Below are 22,779 nucleotides of genomic sequence, written 5' to 3' on the forward strand. Positions count from 1 at the left end.
GTCAGTGAATCAAACAGAAAATTATGGGATCAAGATTACTTTACTTTGACATTTCCCAAACCACTCCAGCCAGGTAGAAAAAAGAGATCAAGACCTTCAGAATTACAAATCTCAGTTCCTGTAAGTATTGAAAATGTAATTTTCAACTAAATCTAAGATTATACATTATACAAATTTAAATAAAATATATATAATTTGAATGTTAATTCTTTTGGAAGCAGATATTTTATAATTTACCCTGCACAACAGATTACCTGCATCTGTCTCAGATATTTTTGTATTTATATATGATTCTCCTTTTCAAAGGCATTATATAGCTAATAAGNCAACTGGTGAGATCTCTCAAGAAAATTTTACCAGCTGCAAAAACATCTAAAATTTGAATTTTAGAACATGAGCCAATGTTGATAAGGTTTCAAGACCTCTCCATTTTCTTTAATCTGTCACTCAGGATTGTAGATACAGGGATATTCAAGCTTTTGCCTCTTTTATATAAAATCTCATTACATTATTAATTAGGAAAAGGGGAAACTATCTTACAGAGGTCACCCATATTGATATCAAAATATGTTTTAAAAGCATCACCAAAATCAGACTTACAATGAATGGATTTATTTGAATGGCATTTCTGCATCTGTATTGATCCAAGTTCAATGCTTCTTGTTATGGTCCTCCTTTAATTCTATATGACTATTTCATTGGTGAAATCCCTACTGAATAGTTAAAGGAATATAAAAGCTAATGTAAAATTAGTGTATTGGACCACTATGAAAACCAGATTTGACAGATTTGGGGCTAGAAATTAAAAAAAAAAAGCATTACAATACCACTACACAAATTAATGGGATCAAATATATTTTTCAATTTATGTCCTTGTTTTGGGAAATTATTCACACCAGGGCTCTCAGTCTCTTGATTTGATCAGACACCTTGAANNNNGAAAGGTGCACAAAATGTTTCAAATAATCTCTCCTATATAGGAATTGAAAAAGAACTCTATCTATTGTGAGGACGGACCCTTAAATATCATGGATCATTATGGGCCTTCTCCATTCCCTACATAAGTCATTGAGAAAATCTTAAGATTTCTTCTAAAGTAATTCTATTTCTAATATGGAGTTATCTCACATACATAACACACACAAAATATTGAATTGTTTCCATTTGAACTAGATGGTTAATGAAAAGCTAGCTTATTTTCATGTTTCAATATTAAAAAGATATAACTCATTCGGGGCACCTGGGTGACCTCAGCTGGTTAAGAGTCTGACTGATTTTGGCTCAGGTCATGATCAAATGGTTGTGTGATTGAGCCATGTGTTGGACTCTGTGCTTGTCATGGAGTCTGCTTGAGATTCTCTCCTTCTCCCTCTTCCCCACCCCCACTTTTATTTTTCTCTTTCTAAAAAATATACATATAAATAAAACTCATTCAAAGATGCTTAAAATTATTCTAACTAATCTTTTCAGAGTCATGACAAAAGAAAATTAAACGAAGTTGAGAAGCCAGCTCATATAGGGATAAAGCATTCTTTTAACAAAAATTCCAAAAGGCCATCTGTTTACTTAAAGGTCGGGAGACAGGCTCCATTCAGAAATCCTTATACTCCTAAAACCAATCCTGAAAATGGAGAATCTAAAAAGTCTAAATATGACAAAAAAGGAAGAACTTTGCAGAGAAATTCCAAGAAAAACAAAGACAGACATGAAACAACTCCAGAATCCAAAACAGTAAATGATGAGGAACCTGAAAGAGGAAATAAAGCAGATAAAGGCCCATCAAAATTATCACATAAAAGTGAACTATCTGAAGATTCAAAGTCGAAATTGGAAACAAATCCAGAATCCAGAGATTTTAAGACAGTCTCAATGGATCCAAAAAAAGATAAGATCCAATCAAAGAATTCCAACGAGACAGATAATGAATACCTATGTGCAAAGAAGCATTCTAAGGGCTCAAAGAACAATTCTGATGTCATATCACAGACTTGCTTAAAAAATAGTTCAAATATGGATTTCATATTGTATTTAAAGGAGTCTGGTGCTGAATCCATGAAGTTGGATGTGTGGTTAAAGAATTACTCTCAGAATAATTCAAAGAAGTCTTCAAAGAAGGACACAAAAAAAGATGCAAAGAAGAGCTCTGATGCTGAATCTGTAGATTCAAAAGATGCAAAGAAAAATGCAAAGAAAGATAAGAAAAGTACAGAAAAAGATGGCAAGAAGAAAGGTGCAAAGAAAGACACTGAATCTACTGATGCAGAATCTGTAGACTCAAAGAATGCAAAGAAAGCTTCAAAGAAGGCTAAAAAAGATTCAAAGAAAAATGACAAGAAAAAGGATGCAAAAAGAGACACAGAGTCTACTGATGTAGAATCTTTAGAAACAAAGGATGCAAAGAAAGATTCAAAGAAGGCTAAGAAAGATTCAAAGAAAGATGACAAGAAAAAAGATAGAAAGAGAGATACAGTGTATACTGATGCTGAGTCTGAGTCTGAACTGGAGACAAAAAAATGGAAGAAAGATGAAAAGCAGGTTAAGAAAGAGGCAAAAGAAAATGACAAGAAAAAGGCCAACAAGAAGGATACAGTGTCTACTGATGCTGATTCTGAATCTGAATGGGATTCAAAAAAGGGTAAAAAAGATAAAAAAAAAGATAAGAGAAATTCAAAGAAAGGTAATAGTATTAAGTCTGCAATGAAGTCTGAAGAGTCTACTGAAACTGAATCTGATTGGGAGTCAAAGAAGGATAAGTATGATTCAAAGAAGACTAACAAAGTTTCAAAGAAAGATGCCAAGAAACAGGATGCAAGGAAGGGTATAGAGTCTAATAATGCAGAATCTGATGAATCTTCCAAGAAAGACTCAAAGAAGCAATTCAAAAGTTCAGATGCTGAATCTGAAGACTCACTATATAAACTTGAGGCTAAAAATAATGGAGTTGATGAATCAGATGCCACATCTACAGATTCAAAGAAGAAAGCACTGGAACTAAAGAGAGAAATAAAAATTTCATCCAAAAAGACTACATTCAAAGAAAAAGGAAAAAAAGTAGGGATAGGCAGAGTACCCCCATCAAGAGAAAGACCACCACTACCTCCTTGTGAGCCTTTACTACCATCACCCAAGGTCAAACGTCTCTGTCAATGCAACATGCCTCCTCCACCTCTAAAACCAAGATATGCTCCTTTGGTATGTTTACTGTGATTTATTTTTAGAAAAAAATGGACTACAATGAAAAATGTTTTAAAAGTTTGAATTTATATTTTCTTTAAGAATAGTTCAATTTCATTGGAATATTGACAAGATAGAGACTAACACATAAGAAAGAGTGTATTTCAAAAGGACTCAAAAGAATTGAAAAACAAATGTCAAAAAGTTAATAATATTGAGACTGGAACAGAGAACGGACTTGTAACTTAAGGAAAGTTTTTAAAAAAATTAATGTTTATTCATTTTTGAGAGATAGAGAGAGACAGAGCACAATTTGGGGAGGGGCAGAGAAAAAGGGAGACACAGAATTCGAAGCAGGGTCCAGGCTCTGAGCTGTCAGCATTGAGCCTGATGTGGGGCGCAAGCTCAACAACCATGGGATCATGACCTGAGCCAAAGTCAGATGCTTACCCGACTGAGCCACTCAGGTGCCCCAGGAAATATTTAAAATTATTTGTAAAGAGAATATTATAAGACTGGCTAACTGTTCTATTCTTAAGAAGGAATAAAAAATGTAAATTGACTAAAACTTCTACATTGACAAATTTTAATGAGATATAAAAACATTTCCTAGGAAGTTGCTAAATATAGTAAAAACTAAAAAAAATCTAGATATAGCAGGGTAAAAACATAACATACAAGGATTCAAATATGCAATTAAATTATTTAATATATATCTGAAGTAAACTTATTTATAATTCATCATTGTTACTAATAATCAGAAAAAAAGTTAACTTGCTAAAAGTAACTAGATCCCTCTGGTTTATAACAGTCTCTTTCAGGTTAATTCGCTCTTTTTGGGAGTAAATACACTGTAAATTTAGTTTCTTCTGTCTTTTCTTTCATAGTGTATTGTCAAGTTGGTTTCCATATAACAGCCAGTGCTCATCCCAACAAGTGCCCTCCTCCATGCCCATCAACCCCCTTCCCCTCTCTGCCAGATCCATCAGCCCTCAGTTTGTTCTCAGTATTCAATAGTCTCATGGTTTGCCTCCCTCCCTCTCCCCAACTAATTTTTTCCCATTCTCCTCCCCCATGGCCCTCTGTTAAGTTTCTCCTGTTTCACTTACAAGTGAAAACATATGGTATCTGTCTCTGCCTGACTTATTTCACTCAGCATAACACCCTCGATCCACCCACGTTGCTACGAATGGCCGGGATTTAATTCTTTCTCATTGCCATGTAGCATTCCATTGTATAGATAAACCACATCTTCTTGATCCATTCGTCAGTTCATGGACACAGGCTCTTTCCTCCATGATTTGGCTATTGTTGAAAGTGCTGCTATGAACATTGGTGTACATGTGCCCCTATGCATCAGCATTCCTGAATCCCTTGGGACAATTCCTAGCAGTGCTATGGCAGAGTCACAGGGGAGTTTTACTGTTAATTTTTTGAGGAACCTCCACACTGTTTTTCAGAGGGGCTGCACCAGTTTACATTCCCACCAACAGTGTAGGAGGGTGCCTGTTTCTCCGCATCCTCACCAGAATCTATAGTCTCCTGATTTGTTCATTTGAGCCACTCTGACAGGCATAAGGTGGTATCTCAGTATAGTTTTGATTTGTATTTCCCTGATGAGGAGGGACGCTGAGCATCTTTTCATGTTTCTCTTGGCAGTCTGGATGTAGTCTTTGGAGAAGCATCTGTTCATGTCTTCTGCCCATTTATTCACTGGATTATTTTTCAGGTGTGGAGTTTGAGGAGTTCCTTATAGATTTTGGATACTAGCCCTTTATCTGATATGTCATTTGAAACTATCTTCTCCCATTCCATCATTTACCTATTATTTTTATTGATTGTTTCCTTTGCCGTGCAGAAGTTTTTATCTTGAGGCAGTCCCAGTAGTTCATTTTTGCTCTTGATTCCCTTGCCTTTGTGGATGTGTCAAGTAAGACATTGCTGTGGTTGAGGTCAATGAGATTGTTTCCTGCTTTCTCCTCTAGGGTTTGATGGATTCCTGTCTCACATTCAGGTCCTTTATCCATTTTGAGTTTATTTTTGTGTATGGCATGAGCAAGTGATCTAGTTTCATTCATTTGCACATTGATGTCCAGGTCTCCCAGCCCCATCTGTTAAAGAGGCTGTCTTTTTTTCCATTGGATACTCTCCCGCTTTGTCAAAGATTATTTGGGCATACATTTGTCGGTCCATTTCTGAGTTTTCTATTCTATTCCATTGGTCTATGTGTCTGTTTTTGTGCCAATACCATGCTATCTTGATGACTACAGCCTTGTAGTATAGACTAAAGTATGTGATTATGATGCCTCCCGTTTTGGTTTTCTTCTTCGATATTACTTTGGCTATTCGGGGTCTTTTGTGGTTCCATACAAATTTTAGGATAGGTTTTTTTTTTTTTTTTGGAGTTGTGAGAAGAATGCTGGTGCAGTTTTGATTGGCATCTCATTGAATGTGTAGATTGCTTTGGATAGTAATGACCTTTTAACTATATTTATTCTTTCGACCCATAAGCATGGAATGTTTTTCCATTTCTTTGTGTCTTCCTCAGTTTCCTTCATCAGTTTTCTATAGTTTTCATCATACAGATCTCTTATATCTTTGGTTAGGTTTATTCCTAGGTATTTAATGGTTGTTTGTGCAATTGTGAATGGGATCAGTTTCTTTATTTCTCTTTCTGTTGCTTCATTATTGGTGTACAAAAATGCAACCAATTTCTGTACGTTGATTTTCTACCCTGTGACTTTGCTGAATTCATGGATCAGTTCTAGTAGCCTTCTGGTGGAGTCTGTCGGGTTTTCTACGTAGAGTATCATGTTGTCTGTGAAAAGTGAAAGTTTGACTTCTTTGCCATTTCTGATGCCTTTTATTTCCTTTTGACCCTGAGATCAGGAACACACCATGGATGACCACTCTCCCCACTGTTGTTTAACATAGTGATGAAAGTACTAGCATCAGCAATCAGACAACAAAAGGAAATGTAAATTTAGTTTCTTTTCTCTCCTCCAGGAGATCACCTATTCCATCCCCCTTCCTCCAAAATCTTGCTGTAAGGTAAAGGAGATGTAAGCATCTCGGTTTGAATGTAGGGTCTCCTTTTCCCAATGTTGTCCACCATTGCTGGCTCTTTATGATCTTTGGTTGGGGTGTAATTCATTTGCATGGTTTCTGGTCATCAACCTGCATGCTCTGCTTTCACATGTTTATTGTCAAGTCTCAGCATGATAGGGCTGATGGTCTCTGTCCTGCTAAATTCAGAGCACATGTAGATATTGATGAGTCTTAAACTTGAGCTTCTCATCTTAATTAAATATTCATCTTAATTAAAATTTCCCTTCCTCCTCTTCCTCCGTTTTCCTATTTATATTTCCTTTCAAAGGATTTCTACTTCCTCTTCTAGTCTTGTGGGGATTTTCCTATACCTTTTATTCCAAGTTTTTTTCTATTCTTGGTTTCTAATAAAATTTTATGTATAGATCTCCATTTTTCTCTTCTTTTATTTTCCTATTTTTATTTACAAATCTTTTTTAAAAAAGNCTCTGTTAAGTTTCTCCTGTTTCACTTACAAGTGAAAACATATGGTATCTGTCTCTGCCTGACTTATTTCACTCAGCATAACACCCTCGATCCACCCACGTTGCTACGAATGGCCGGGATTTAATTCTTTCTCATTGCCATGTAGCATTCCATTGTATAGATAAACCACATCTTCTTGATCCATTCGTCAGTTCATGGACACAGGCTCTTTCCTCCATGATTTGGCTATTGTTGAAAGTGCTGCTATGAACATTGGTGTACATGTGCCCCTATGCATCAGCATTCCTGAATCCCTTGGGACAATTCCTAGCAGTGCTATGGCAGAGTCACAGGGGAGTTTTACTGTTAATTTTTTGAGGAACCTCCACACTGTTTTTCAGAGGGGCTGCACCAGTTTACATTCCCACCAACAGTGTAGGAGGGTGCCTGTTTCTCCGCATCCTCACCAGAATCTATAGTCTCCTGATTTGTTCATTTGAGCCACTCTGACAGGCATAAGGTGGTATCTCAGTATAGTTTTGATTTGTATTTCCCTGATGAGGAGGGACGCTGAGCATCTTTTCATGTTTCTCTTGGCAGTCTGGATGTAGTCTTTGGAGAAGCATCTGTTCATGTCTTCTGCCCATTTATTCACTGGATTATTTTTCAGGTGTGGAGTTTGAGGAGTTCCTTATAGATTTTGGATACTAGCCCTTTATCTGATATGTCATTTGAAACTATCTTCTCCCATTCCATCATTTACCTATTATTTTTATTGATTGTTTCCTTTGCCGTGCAGAAGTTTTTATCTTGAGGCAGTCCCAGTAGTTCATTTTTGCTCTTGATTCCCTTGCCTTTGTGGATGTGTCAAGTAAGACATTGCTGTGGTTGAGGTCAATGAGATTGTTTCCTGCTTTCTCCTCTAGGGTTTGATGGATTCCTGTCTCACATTCAGGTCCTTTCTCCATTTTGAGTTTATTTTTGTGTATGGCATGAGCAAGTGATCTAGTTTCATTCATTTGCACATTGATGTCCAGGTCTCCCAGCCCCATCTGTTAAAGAGGCTGTCTTTTTTTCCATTGGATACTCTCCCGCTTTGTCAAAGATTATTTGGGCATACATTTGTCGGTCCATTTCTGAGTTTTCTATTCTATTCCATTGGTCTATGTGTCTGTTTTTGTGCCAATACCATGCTATCTTGATGACTACAGCCTTGTAGTATAGACTAAAGTATGTGATTATGATGCCTCCCGTTTTGGTTTTCTTCTTCGATATTACTTTGGCTATTCGGGGTCTTTTGTGGTTCCATACAAATTTTAGGATAGGTTTTTTTTTTTTTTTTNATGTGTCAAGTAAGACATTGCTGTGGTTGAGGTCAATGAGATTGTTTCCTGCTTTCTCCTCTAGGGTTTGATGGATTCCTGTCTCACATTCAGGTCCTTTATCCATTTTGAGTTTATTTTTGTGTATGGCATGAGCAAGTGATCTAGTTTCATTCATTTGCACATTGATGTCCAGGTCTCCCAGCCCCATCTGTTAAAGAGGCTGTCTTTTTTTCCATTGGATACTCTCCCGCTTTGTCAAAGATTATTTGGGCATACATTTGTCGGTCCATTTCTGAGTTTTCTATTCTATTCCATTGGTCTATGTGTCTGTTTTTGTGCCAATACCATGCTATCTTGATGACTACAGCCTTGTAGTATAGACTAAAGTATGTGATTATGATGCCTCCCGTTTTGGTTTTCTTCTTCGATATTACTTTGGCTATTCGGGGTCTTTTGTGGTTCCATACAAATTTTAGGATAGGTTTTTTTTTTTTTTTTGGAGTTGTGAGAAGAATGCTGGTGCAGTTTTGATTGGCATCTCATTGAATGTGTAGATTGCTTTGGATAGTAATGACCTTTTAACTATATTTATTCTTTCGACCCATAAGCATGGAATGTTTTTCCATTTCTTTGTGTCTTCCTCAGTTTCCTTCATCAGTTTTCTATAGTTTTCATCATACAGATCTCTTATATCTTTGGTTAGGTTTATTCCTAGGTATTTAATGGTTGTTTGTGCAATTGTGAATGGGATCAGTTTCTTTATTTCTCTTTCTGTTGCTTCATTATTGGTGTACAAAAATGCAACCAATTTCTGTACGTTGATTTTCTACCCTGTGACTTTGCTGAATTCATGGATCAGTTCTAGTAGCCTTCTGGTGGAGTCTGTCGGGTTTTCTACGTAGAGTATCATGTTGTCTGTGAAAAGTGAAAGTTTGACTTCTTTGCCATTTCTGATGCCTTTTATTTCCTTTTGACCCTGAGATCAGGAACACACCATGGATGACCACTCTCCCCACTGTTGTTTAACATAGTGATGAAAGTACTAGCATCAGCAATCAGACAACAAAAGGAAATGTAAATTTAGTTTCTTTTCTCTCCTCCAGGAGATCACCTATTCCATCCCCCTTCCTCCAAAATCTTGCTGTAAGGTAAAGGAGATGTAAGCATCTCGGTTTGAATGTAGGGTCTCCTTTTCCCAATGTTGTCCACCATTGCTGGCTCTTTATGATCTTTGGTTGGGGTGTAATTCATTTGCATGGTTTCTGGTCATCAACCTGCATGCTCTGCTTTCACATGTTTATTGTCAAGTCTCAGCATGATAGGGCTGATGGTCTCTGTCCTGCTAAATTCAGAGCACATGTAGATATTGATGAGTCTTAAACTTGAGCTTCTCATCTTAATTAAATATTCATCTTAATTAAAATTTCCCTTCCTCCTCTTCCTCCGTTTTCCTATTTATATTTCCTTTCAAAGGATTTCTACTTCCTCTTCTAGTCTTGTGGGGATTTTCCTATACCTTTTATTCCAAGTTTTTTTCTATTCTTGGTTTCTAATAAAATTTTATGTATAGATCTCCATTTTTCTCTTCTTTTATTTTCCTATTTTTATTTACAAATCTTTTTTAAAAAAGCTTCTGTCAAAAATCCTGGATTTTAAGTCCGTTCTTTTCCAAGCTGACTCAAAAAGTCAGCTTTGAGACTTGAAAATAATTCACAATTTCTTTGCTAAAGGGCAAATCTTGTAGATTGAATCAATGAGTGAGTGGTCACTAGTTCAACAAGAATTACAAGAAATGAGAATGTAGGGGCACCTGGGTGGCTCAGTCGGTTAAGCATTCGACTTTGGCTCAGGCCATGGTCTCACAGTGTGTGGGTTCGAGCCCCGCATCAGGCTCTGTGTTGACTGCCAGCTCAGAGCCTGGAGACTGTTTCAGAGTCTGTGACTCCCTCTCTCTCTGACCCTCCCCTGCTCACGCTGTCTCTCTCTCTCTCTCTTTCTCTCTCTGAAATAAATAAAACATTAAAAAAATTTTAAAAAGAAATGAGAATGATTTGGAGGATAAATTTTAAAGTAAATGAATAAAAAAGACCCTGAAGTAACTGTATTATTTTCCATGAGAATCTTTTATGGAAAATAAGTAAAATGCAAGAAAACCAGTTGAGGTTTTGATTTTAGTAGAAAATCTTTCAGGGTATGTTATGGGCTTGTATACATTCAGACTGTCTCTTTAATAAACTTCCATGTGGATAGCTACCATTTAGTTAGGCTCTTCCATCTCTATCACTTTACTGAAACTGCTCTTTCCAAGATTACCACATATCTTCTTGTGGCCACATCCACTGGTTTATCTTCTCATCTTATCCAACAGCATTTAAAATTGTCTCTCACTTCCAAAAAAAAAATGCACTTTACTTCTAGGACTCTACTGTCATGTTTTCTTTCTACTTGTAGTTTTGCCACCCTCATTTGATGTCACAATGATCTAAGTCATGGTTCCTGACCTTTTATATCTGTAACCTTCCTTTGGTAAATTCATCTAATCCAATGGCTTAAAATATTATCTATGTTTTAATTACTTCAAAATTAATATGTCTAGCTTGATCTTTCCATTGAGGTACCATATCTTATGTCTAACCACTTACCTGAATTTTCAGCGTGAATTCTACTAGACATCTCAAATTTAACATATCTTAACAACTCTCAACCCATTCCAAAACCTAGACCTCCCCAATTATCTCCATCTTAGTAAATAGTGCCGCCATCCACCCATTTGATCTTTGAAAATCTGTATGTCATCTATAATTCACCCATTTCCTCATCTCATACATGTGATCAATCAGTAAAATTCTGTACTTTACCTCCAAAATATATCCGGAATCAGTGCACTTCTTTGCATTTCAATTACTACTACTTTAATGGTTTCATTCTTCATCTTTCCTGAAATTCTACAAAAGTTCCTAAGTAGTCGTGCAATCTCTATCTCTGCTACTTCAAACCTTTACCCTACTTTTCAATTCCTACATTATCTAGACCCTACCTATTTTCCACCCTAATTTTGTACCATGTTTCTCCTTTTCTTATATAATTTAGCCAAACTAGCATATTTTGTTTGTTTCTTATACACACGAAGATTGTTTTCTTGCCCTGGCTTTATGTATGCTGTTTCCTTTCCTCCTCCCTAGATCTTTGCATGACCTAAACATCCTCAACATGTACTATTTCAACTAAATGTTATCTCTTTAGAGAAACCTTCTCTGGTTACCATATACTATGTTATCTCCTCCCCCAACAAGTGTCCAGTCAGTCTCTTAACCATGAACCCTACTTTATTTGTCTTCATAGAACATATCTTGATCTAAAACTCTGTATTTATTCATTTGTTTATTAATTATATTCACAATAAGAATTTAAGTTCTATGTAGGCAGTGAGTTTTATTTTTTTTTTCATTCCTGTATCCATCTTTCCAAAAGCAGCACATGGGATATATTTGGTTGGTTAAGAATATGGTTTCTCAAAACTNACTGAGAATAAACTGAGGGTTTATGGGGGTGGGAGAGAGGGGAAGGGGAATGATGGGCATGGGGGAGGGCAATTGTTGGGATGAGTACCGGGTGTTGTATGGAAGTCAACTTGACAATAAACTATATTAAAATATTTTTAAAATGTTAAAAATTTTAAAAAAGAATATGGTTTATCTAAAGAGCTGCAGATCATATGACACTAATGGACTTTCTGACATCTGTTTTTCCAAGCATTTCTACTCACGCAAAATGAACAAAGAATAAGGCATATTAAAAGAGTGTGGGGAGTCACAAAACGGACTGTGCATTCTAAGTGGAAATCTCAAAAGGACACATTTTTTTTTCTCATTTTTGTCTGGAGAATTTATAAGCAAACAGTGTCAGTGGGCCTTTGATCTGTTTTAGTATGGGTTCAAAGAACCTCCATTCCTCACTTGAATGTTAATGATTCTCACAAGAGACACAACTAGGGTTAATGCTATGTTTCAAGATCACCTTTGTTTGTACTCCTGGATTAAGAGAATTGACATATGAAATTATGTGAGTAAACCATGTCATGATTAATAACCAGGAATGAAAAAAATTAATTCAAGTATGACTAATATAGAGTGTTATATTGGTTTCAGGTATACAATATAATAACTTTTTAATTCCACATATTTCTCAGTGCACATCAAGATAAGTGTAATTTTAATCCCCTTCACTCATTTCATCACCTCCCCTCTGAAAACAAAAAGTTAATTCTCTCTATATAAGGGTGTGTCTTTTGTTTGTCACATTTATTCTATGTGTTTGTTTTGTATCTTAAATTCCACATATGAAACATGGTATCTGTCTTTCTCTGATTGACTTATTTCATTTAGCATTATGCCTTCTAATCCATCCATGTTGTTACAAATGTGAAGACTTCATTCCTTTTTGTGGCTACTATTCCATTGTATAGATGTACCAGTTGTTTTTTATTCATTCATCTATCAGAGGACACTTAGGATGTTACTATATCTTGGATATTGTAAATAATGCTGCAATAAATATTATGGTGAATATATTATTTAAATTATCATTTTTGTTTTCTTTGGGTAAATACCGAGTAGAGGAATTACTGAACATATGGTATTTATATTTTGATTTTTAAAGTAATATCCTTATTGTTTTCCACAGTGAATATAGCAATTTGCATACCCATACACTGTACACAAGGATTCCTTTTTCTCTACATCTTTACAAAAACTTGTTATTTCTTTTTTTATTTTGTTTTAGCTGTTCTGACAGATGTGAGATGATATATCACTGTTGTTTTGATTTTCATTTCCCTGATGGTTAGCGATGTTGTGCATATTTATACGTTTGTTTTTTTTTTGCCATCTGTATGTCTTATTTGGAAAATGTCTATACATGTCTTCTCATTTTTAATTGGATTATTTTTACATTGAATTGTAGAAATTGAATTGTTACATATTTTGGGTATTAACTTTTTACCAGAGATATCATTTGCAAATATCCTCCCTCATTCGGTTGGGTTTAGTATTGTTTTGTTGCAATTCTCCTCCACTGTGCAGAAGTTATGCATTTTGGTATAGTCCCAATAATTTAAATTTGCTCTAGTTTCCATTGCCAAAGGAGACATATCTAGAAAAAATGTTTTGATGACTGATATCAGAGAGATTATTGTTGATATTTTATTAGAAGAATTTCATACTTTCAGTTTTCACATGTATGTNTTTTTTAAGTTTATTTTTGTGTATGGTGTAAGAAAATGGTATAATTTTATTTATTTATTTATTTATTTATTTATTTATTTATTCATGTAGCTGTTTAGTTTTCTCAACAGCATTTGTTAAGGACACTGTCTTTTCCCCATGGTATATTCTTACTTCTTTTGCTGAAAATAAATTGACCATATAATCCTAGGTTTATTTCTGGGAAATCTATTCTCTTCCATTGATTTAGGTGTCTCTTCTTGTACCAGAGTTATATTTTTCTGGTTACTACAGCTTTGTAGTATATCTTGAAATCTGAGATTGTGATACCTTCAGCTTTGTTTCTCTTTTTCATGATTGTTTTCACTGTTTAGAGTCTTTTGTGATTACACACATTTTAGGATTCTTTGTTCTAGTTCTGTGAAGAAAGTTATTGGTATTTTGATAGAGATTCCATTAAATCCGTATATTGCTTTCAGTAGTGTAAACATATAAACAATATTTGTTCTTCTGATTCATGAACATGGAATATCCTTCCATTAGGTTGTTTCATCTTCAATGTCTTTCATTAACGTTTTATATTTTTTGGAGTCCACATCATTTACCACTTTAGTTAAGTGTATTCCTAGAAATTTAATTCCGTTTGGTACAATATAAATGGGATTCTTCTCTTTTACAAACATACAATTGGTTTCAGAATTGGAATTCAGTGATTCATCACTTACATATAACACCCAGTGCTCATCACAAAAAGTGCAATCCTTAATACCCATCACCCACCTGTTCCATCCTCCACCAAACGCCGTCTGTCAACCCTCAATTTGTTCTCTATCTTTAAGAGTCTCTCTGATTGTTTCCCTCTATCATTTTTCAATCTTTCACCTATGTTCATCTGTTTTGTTTCTTAAATTCCACATATCAGTGAAATCATTTATCATTCGTCTTATTCTGACTTATTTCATTTAGCATTATACAGTGTAGCTCCATGAATGTCATTATAGATGGCAAGATTTCATTCTTTGTGATGGGTGAACACACACACGCGCGCGTGCACACACATACGTCTTCATTATCCATTCAACAATCAATGGACATTTGGGCTCTTTCCATAGTTTGGCTATTTTTGATAATGCTGCTATATACATGGGGTGCATGTATCACTTCGAATCTGTATTTTTGTATCTCTTGGGTAAATACCTAATAGTGCAATTGCTGGATAGTAGGGTAGCTCTATTTTTAGTTTTTCAAAGAGCCTCCATACCGTTCCCCAAAATGGCTGCACCGGTTTACATTCCCACCAACAATGCAAACCAACAATGTGGTTTTCTTCACATCCTGGTCAACACCTTCTGTTTCTTGTGTTCATTTTAGCCATTCTGACAGGGGTGAGGTGGTATCTTATCATGGTTTTAATTTGTATTTCCCTGATGATGAGTGATGTTGAGCGTCTTATTATGTGTATGTTACCCATCTGAATGTCTGAAAAAATGTCTATTCAATTCTTCTGCCCATTTCTTAACTAAATTATTTGTTTTGGGAGGTTGAGTTTTAAAAGTTCTTTACACATTTTGGATACTTACCCTTTATCGATATGTAATTTGCAAATATCTTCTCCCATTCTGTAGGTTGCTTTTTAATCTTGTTGGCTGTTTCCTTCTCTACAGATAAATTTTTATCTTGATAATGTCCCCATAGTTCATTTTTACTTGTTTCCCATGCCTCTAGTGACTTGTTTAATAAGAAGTTGCTACAGTCGAGGTCAAATAATTTGCTGCCTGTGTTCTTCTATAGGATTTGGAATTGGAGTTTTTTTGTCTCACATCTAGATTTTTTATCCATTTTGAATTTGTTTTTGTATGTGGTGTAAGAAAGTAGTTCGGTTTCCTTCTTCTGTACGTTGTGGTCCAATTTTCCCAACACCATTTGTTGAAGAGACTTTTTTTCCACTGGATATTCTTCCCTGCTTTATCAAAGATTAGTTGACCATATACTTATAAGTGAATTTCTGGGTTTTCTATTCTGCTCCATTGATCTATATGCCTATTTTGGTGACATACCATACTGTCTTGATGACTACAATGTTGTAATAAGCTTGTAACCCAGAATTGTGATGACTCCAGTTTTGCTTTCTTGTTCAGTATTGCTTTGTCTATTCGGGGTCTTTTGTAGTTCCTTATAAATTTTAGAATCATTTGTTCTAGCTCTGTGAAAAATGTTGGTGGAATTTTAATAAAGATTGCATTAAATATGTAGATTTATTTAGGTAATATATAGACATTTTAGCAATGTTTCTTCTTCCAGTCCTTTAGCATGGAATGATTTTCTTTTCTTTGTGTCCTCTTCAATGGCTTTCATAAGTGCTCTATAGTTTTCAGAGTATAGATCTTTTACCTCCTTGGTTAGGTTTATTCCTATTTATCATATGATTTTTGTGTAGTTGCAAATGGGATCAATTCCTTGATTTCTTTTTCTGCTGCTTCATTATTGGTTTATTGAAATACAGCAGATTTTTGTACATTGATTTTATATACTGGGACTGTACTGAATTCACGTATTAGTCCTAGCAACATTTTTTAGCAGAGTCTTTCATGTTTTCTACATAGAGTGTCATGTCATCTGCAAATAGAGAAGGTTTGACGTCCTCAGTGCTGATTTGAATATCTTTTATTTGTTTTTATTTTCTGATTGCTGAGGCTGACATTCAGTACTACATTAAATAGTTATGGTACAAGTGGATATCCTTGTCTTGTTCCTTAACAAAGGGGAAAGGCTCTCTGTTTTTCCCCATTGTAGATGATATTAGCTGGGGGTCTTTAGTATATGGCCTTTATGATGTTAAAATATATTCCATTTATCCTTACTTTGTTGATTGTTTTAAATCAAGAATGGATGTTGTATTTTGCCTAAAGTTTTTCCTGCATTTATTTAGAGGATCATATAGTTCTTATCCTTTCTTTTCTTTTTTTTTTTTTAATTTTTTTTTAATGTTTTATTTATTTCCAGGAGAGAGAGACAGTGGGAGCAGGGGAGGGTCAGAGAGAGAGGGAGTCACAGACTGAAACAGGCTCCAGGCTCTGAGCTGGCAGTCAGCACAGAGCCCGACGCGGGGCCCGAACCCACGAACCGCGAGATCATGACCTAAGCGAAAGTCGGACGCTTAACCGACTAAGCCACCCAGGCGCCCCTATCCTTTCTTTTCTTAATGTGGTGTATCACAGTGATTGATTTGCAAATACTGAACCAGAGCTGCAGCCCAGGAGTAAATCCTACTTGATCATGGTGAATAATTTGTTTCATGTATTGTAGATTTCGATTTGCTAGCATCTTGTGGACAATTTTTGTTTTCATGTTCATCAGGGCTATCTTCTTGTAATTTTTTATAGTGGGATCTTTGGCTTTGGAAACAAGGTAATACTGGCCTCATGGAATGAGTTTGGAAGTTTTCCTTCTATTTCTATTTTTTGGAACAGTTTGAGAAAAATAGGTATTAACTCTTCTTTCAATGACTGGTAGAATTCCCCTGGGAAGCCATCTGGCCCTGGACTATTGTACGTTGGGAGATTTTTGATTACAGATTCAATTTCTTTGCTGTTTATGGGTATGTTCAAATTTTCTATTTCTTCTTTCTTCAGTTTTGGTATTTTGTGAGATTCCAGGAATTTGTCCATTTTTCCAGATTTCCCAGTTTGTTGGGACAAAATTTTTCATAGTATTTTCTTATACTTTACTGTATTTCAGTTATGTTGGCTGTGATCTCTCCTCATTTTATCTATTTAGATTCTTTCTCTTTTCTTTTTGATAAGTCTGGCTAGGGCGTTATCACTTTTATTAATTTGTTTCTAACACCAGCTCTTATTTTTGTTGGTCTTTTCTAGTGTTTTGTTGGTGATGGTGGTGGTCCTGTATTATTTGTTTCTGTTCTAATCTTTATAATTTCCATTCTTCTGCTGCCTTTAGACTTTATTTGCTGTTCCTTTTCTCACTACTTTAGGTGTAAGTTTAGGTTGTGTATCTGAGACTTTTCTTTCTTCTTAATGTAAGTTCATATTACAATATACTTTATTCTTAGGACTGCTTTTGCTGCATCCCAAAGGTTTTGGACTATTGTGTTATTATTTTTCATTGATTCCATGTACTTTAAAATTTATTTTTTACATTCCTGGTTATGCTATTCATTCCTCAGGATGTTTTTTAACTTCCATTTTATTGTGTTATTTCCAAATTTTTCTTGTAGTGACTTCAAGTTTTATAGTGTTGTAGTTTGAAATATGCATGATATAATTTCAATGGTTTTTAATTTGTTGTTATTTGTTTTATGGCCTAACGTATGATCTATTCTGGACAGTGTCCCATGTGTACTTGGTAAGAATGTGTATAATTTGTGTTTTAGATGGTGTTCTCTGAATATATCTGTTAGATGAAATGTGTCATTCAAAGTTACTGTTTCTTTATTGATTTTCTGTCTGGATGATCTATCCATTGATGTAAGTGGGGTGTTGAAGTCCCCTACTATTATTGCATTATCATCATTTTCTTCTTTATATCTCTGAATAGTTGCTTTATGTATTTGGGTAGCTTCATGTTGGGGGCATAGATATTTACAATTGTTATATGTTTTGTTGGGTTATTAGTTTTATCATGTGTTTTATCCTTCTTTGTCTCTTGTTACAAACTTTGTTTTAAAGTCTATTTTGTTCAATATAAATATTGTTAACTTAGCTTTATTTTACCCTTTTTCCCTAGCTTTTCTTTCATTGACACTCTAAATACTATTTTATCCTTTCACTTTCATTGAAGTAAATCTCTTGTAGGGAGCGTATGGATTAATCTTGATTTTCCATCCATTCAGTCATCCTAAATGTTTTGATTGGAACGTTTAGTCTATATATAACCAGATTAATTGTTGATAAGTATGTATGTATTACCATTTTGTTACTCCTTTCATGATTGTTTTTGCAGTTCTCTGTTCCTTTCTGCTTTAACTTTCTTCCCTTGAGGTTTTCTGGTTTTCCTTACTGATATGCTTGGATTCTTTTCACTTTATTTGTTGTATATCTAGTGCATGATTTTAATTTGTGGTTATTAGGTTGAGATATAACATCCTATGAACATAGCAGTCTATATTGAGTTGATGGAAGTTTGAACCCATTCTAANTTTTTCTCTTTTCTAATATTCTTACTCCTGATATAGACTTTCCTTTCCACTCAAGGATTCCCTTTAACATTTCTTATAAGGCTCATTTAGTGAAATTTATTTAACTTTTGTTTGTTTGCAAAACTACTCTTTATCTCTTCTTCTATTCTGAATGATAGCCCTGTTGGATTTAGTATTCGTGCCTGTAGGTTTCCTTCTGTCATCATTTTGAGTCTATTATGCCACTTTCACTGCTTCGAAATTTCTGTTAGAGAGACAGTTTCGATCCCTGTCTTATTAAAGGACCAGGGCTGGCGCTGCCTTTGGCTTAAAATTGGCTCAGACACTATACTTGCTCTCAGCCCATTTGCTAGGTAGGGCTGTGGTCACACTGAACTGCAGGTTGCTCTTCCTGAATTTTCCTCTACAAGGCTTTTGTTGGTGGGCATGGCCCACAGGAAGAAGAGATTTTGCCCCTAGTTTGTCTGTGGGGGTTGCTGTGACCTGTANCCCATGAGGTTTTCTTGGTGGCCAAGACTAGCAATCAGATCAGATGTCTGCCTCAGCCCACTGTGGGGGCTGCAGTGTGTTTGGTTATCTTTTCCTATCCCTAAAGCAAGAGTCACTTTGGAGTGGTGCTGGTCACTGTTGGGGCTTCCTGCAAAATGAGACACAACAAGCACTACTTTAAAGAGATTCCTTCCAAGTGGGATGGGTTGGATGGGGTGAGTCTGCAGGAGCATGCTGGGGCAAGGGGTGTGATATTGGCAAAGGAGATGCCCTTGCCTACTTGAAGGATGAGACCTGGCTAGAGCCAAACGCCTTTCAAACTGATGCTCCTATGCTGTATCTCAGTGAGTTTGTTTGTTATGTTCTTTCTTTACAGGCAGTGACTCAGTTTCCTATTGCTTTTGGCTCTCCCAGAGCTGAGTTAGTTTATTTTTAAAGTACCCAGGGTTAAGCCTTACTGATTGTAAAAACTTGAGAAGTTAAGTCCCACTGGTTTACAAAGTCAAATGTTGTGAGAACATATCTTCCCAACGCAGGTTTTCTGTTTGAAGATTTTCTTTAATGTTTATTTATTTTTGAGAGACAGTGTGACGGGGGGTAGGGGCAGAGAAGGAGACAGAATCTGCAGTAGGCTCTAGGGCCCGAGCTATCAGCACAGAGCCTAATGTGAGTCTCAAACCCATGAACCACGATATCATGACCTGAGCCGAAATCGGTCACACAGCTGATGGAGCCACCCTGTGGGACTTCCAGTGCAGGTTTTCTATGTATTCGATGCCTGATGTGGGATGTGTCCCTCTCCCATTTTTATATTTGTAGTGTCCCTCCCATTTGTGGTTAGACACATTGGGAGTTTTGTTTTTGACTGGGTCTCTGCCTCTATTAGCATTTTCTACGTGACCTCCTCTCTAATATTAATGGTGGAGAGTCTGTTTTGCCAGTCTTCAAGTCAGTTTCTGGCTTAGTTGCACTAATGTGGCTGTTATCTAGGTATAGTAAAGTTAGTTTAGAATCCTCCATTTTGCCATATTTCTGGGTTTCCCCTGAGAAGTCATCTATACTTCACTTACTGAGGTAGAAAACTAGTGTTATGTTTCAAGTACTTTGTTTCTTATTCTATTTTCTCTCTTTTTCTTTTTATTTAGTTACAATTGACATATAACATTATATTACTTTCAGATGTACAACATGATGATTCAATATTTATATTTATTGAAAAAAATCATCATCACAATAAATCTAGTTACTCTCCATCACCATACATAATACAAAATACTTTTCTAGAGATGAAAACTTTTAAGATCTACTCTCTCAGCACTGTAAAATATACTATGCAGAATAATGAACTATAGTCACTATGATGTACATTACATACCCATGACTACTTTGTATTATAACTTGATGCTTGTAATTTTTAACTGCTTTCAACCGCTTCATCCATTCCCCAGCCTCCACACGTGAAAACCACAAATTTGTTTTATGTATCCATTCTCTCCTATTTTTAAAAAAATTCCACATATAAGTGAAATCATACAGTGTTTGTCTCTATCTGACTTACTTAACTTAGCATAATTCCATCAAGTTTCATACATTGTACAAGACTTTATTCTTTTTATGGCTGAATAAGATTCCATTGTATGTGTGTGTGTTATTGTGTGTTATTTCATTTTATTTGAATATAGTTAACAATGTTACATTAGGTGTAGGATATTCAGGTATATTCAGGTGTAAAACACAGTGATTTGAAAATTGTATGCATTACGCTATGTTCACCACTCGTGTAGGTACGGTCTTCCCCACACATCACTCTAGTAATATAATTGATTATATTCCTTACGCTGTTCCTTTTATTCTTGTGACTTATTATTCCATAACTTTTGAAGTCAAATCCAAAAGGCCATTAACAAGATTAATGTCAAGGAGTTCATTGCTTATATTTTCTTCTAAGAGTTTTATGGTTCCGCATTTACATTCAAATCTTAAACCTGCTTTGAGTTAATTTTTATGTGTGGTGTAAGATAGTGGTTCAGTTTCACTCTTTTGCATGTGACTGTTTAGTTTTCCCAACACCATTTCTTGAAGACACTGTCATTTCCCCCCTTGAATATTCTTGCCTCCTTTCTCATATCTGAATTGACTTTATGTGTATGGGTTTATTTCTGATCTATCTTGCTCCATTGAACTCTTTGTTTTTGTGCCAGTACCATACTATTATAATTAGTATAGCTTTGTAGTATAGTCTGACATCAGGTAGCATGACACTTCCAGTTTTCTTCTTTTTCTCAAGATAACTTTGATTTTTCAAGGTCTTTTATCATTTTTTTACAAATTTTAATATTGTTAGATTTATTTCTGTGAAAAATATTACTGGAATTTTGAAAAAGATTGTATTAAATCTGTAGATTGTTTTGGGTAGCATACATATGTTAACAATATTAATTCATCCAATCCATTAGAATATAAAATACCTTTCTAGTTTTTTGTGTCTTCAATTTTTTTCTTCAATGTCTTATAGTTTTAGAGTCCAGGTGTTTCACCTCCTTGGTTAAATTTGTATCTAGATTTTTGTTTTATGCAGTTGTAAGTGGAATTTTTTCTTCAGTTTTGTTTCTGCTAGTTCATTATTATTGTGTACAAAAACAACAGGTGTTTGTGTTTTGATTTCATATCCTGCAATTTTGTTGAGTGCTTTCGTTAGTTCTTACAGATTTTGGTGGATTTGGTATTTTTAATGTATAATATGTTATCTGCAAATAGAGACAGTTTTACTTTTTCCTTTCTCATTTGGTTGACTTGTTAATTGAAGTATAATTAACATACAATGTTATATTATTTTCAAATGTACAACATAATGTTTCTACAATTCTATAGATTACTCAGTGCCCATCCTGATGAGTGTACTAACCATCTGTCACTATCTTATCTGTATTACTATCTTATTGACTATATTCCCTATGGTGCAGTTTTAATCTCTGTGATTTATTTTGTTATTGGAAGTTTGTATGTCTTAATTGCCTTTAACTTTGTCTGGTATGAATGATGTTAACTTCCTGTTTGCAAATAAATGCTCTGGCTAGGACTTCCAATACCATGTTGAATAAAAGTGATGAGAATGGGAATATTTGTACTTAATCTTAGGGAAAAAGTATCCACCATTAAATGTGGATGCTAACTGTGAGTTTTCTCTTATATAGGCTTTCTTATGTTGAAGTACACACTGTCTATACCCAGTGTAATGAGTTATCATAAAGGAACGTTACATTTTTTCAGACGTTTTCTGCATCTATTAAAATGAGTTTTGTTAATATGATGTATAACATTGATTTGTAGATGTTGAGCCATCCTTGCATCCCTGGAATTTATACCATTTGTTCATGTTGTATGATTCTTTTAATGTATTGTTGATTTTAGTTTTACTAATATTTAGTTAATGATTTTTTAATCTATATTCATCAGGGATATTGGCTTGTACTTAGTTTGTTGTATCCTTTAAAAAAACTTTACATTTATTTATTTTTGAGAGACACAGAGAGGCAGAGCACAAGTGGTGGAGGGGCAGAGAGAGAATGAGACACAGAAACCGAAGCAGACTCCAGGCTCTGATCTCTCAGCACAGAGATCTCACTGCTCGAACCCACGGGTCATAGGACACCTGAGCTGAAGTCGGACACTTAACCGACTGGGCCACCCAGGCACCCCTGCTGTTGTATCCTTGAGTGGTTTTAGAATATGGATAAATAAAATGAGTTCAGCAATGTTNTGTTACTTCCTCTTCTATATTTTTGGAAGAGTTTGAGAAGGATTGGTATCAGTTCTTTAAATATTTGAAAAAATTCTTCAGGGAAGCCCTCTGATTCTGAACTTTTGTTGGGGGGTTTTTGATCACTGAGTCAACCTCCAT

General features: G+C 35.3%; 1 protein-coding gene across 1 annotated transcript in view; it reads left to right on the forward strand.

Moving 5' to 3' along the window:
• CYLC1 (cylicin 1) overlaps nucleotides 1–18,700 on the forward strand; it is an 87,819-nt gene extending 69,119 nt beyond the window's left edge. The window contains exons 4-6 of the mRNA XM_077775300.1: nucleotides 6–120; nucleotides 1,471–3,192; nucleotides 18,641–18,700. Coding sequence (XP_077631426.1) covers nucleotides 6–120; nucleotides 1,471–3,192; nucleotides 18,641–18,700 — 1,897 coding nt within the window. The remainder of the gene's footprint in view (nucleotides 1–5; nucleotides 121–1,470; nucleotides 3,193–18,640) is intronic.
• The last annotated feature ends 4,079 nt before the right edge of the window (nucleotides 18,701–22,779 follow it).

Source organism: Crocuta crocuta, unplaced genomic scaffold (assembly GCF_008692635.1).
Source record: "Crocuta crocuta isolate KB4526 unplaced genomic scaffold, BGI_CrCroc_1.0 scaffold575, whole genome shotgun sequence".
Lineage (NCBI taxonomy): Eukaryota > Metazoa > Chordata > Mammalia > Carnivora > Hyaenidae > Crocuta > Crocuta crocuta.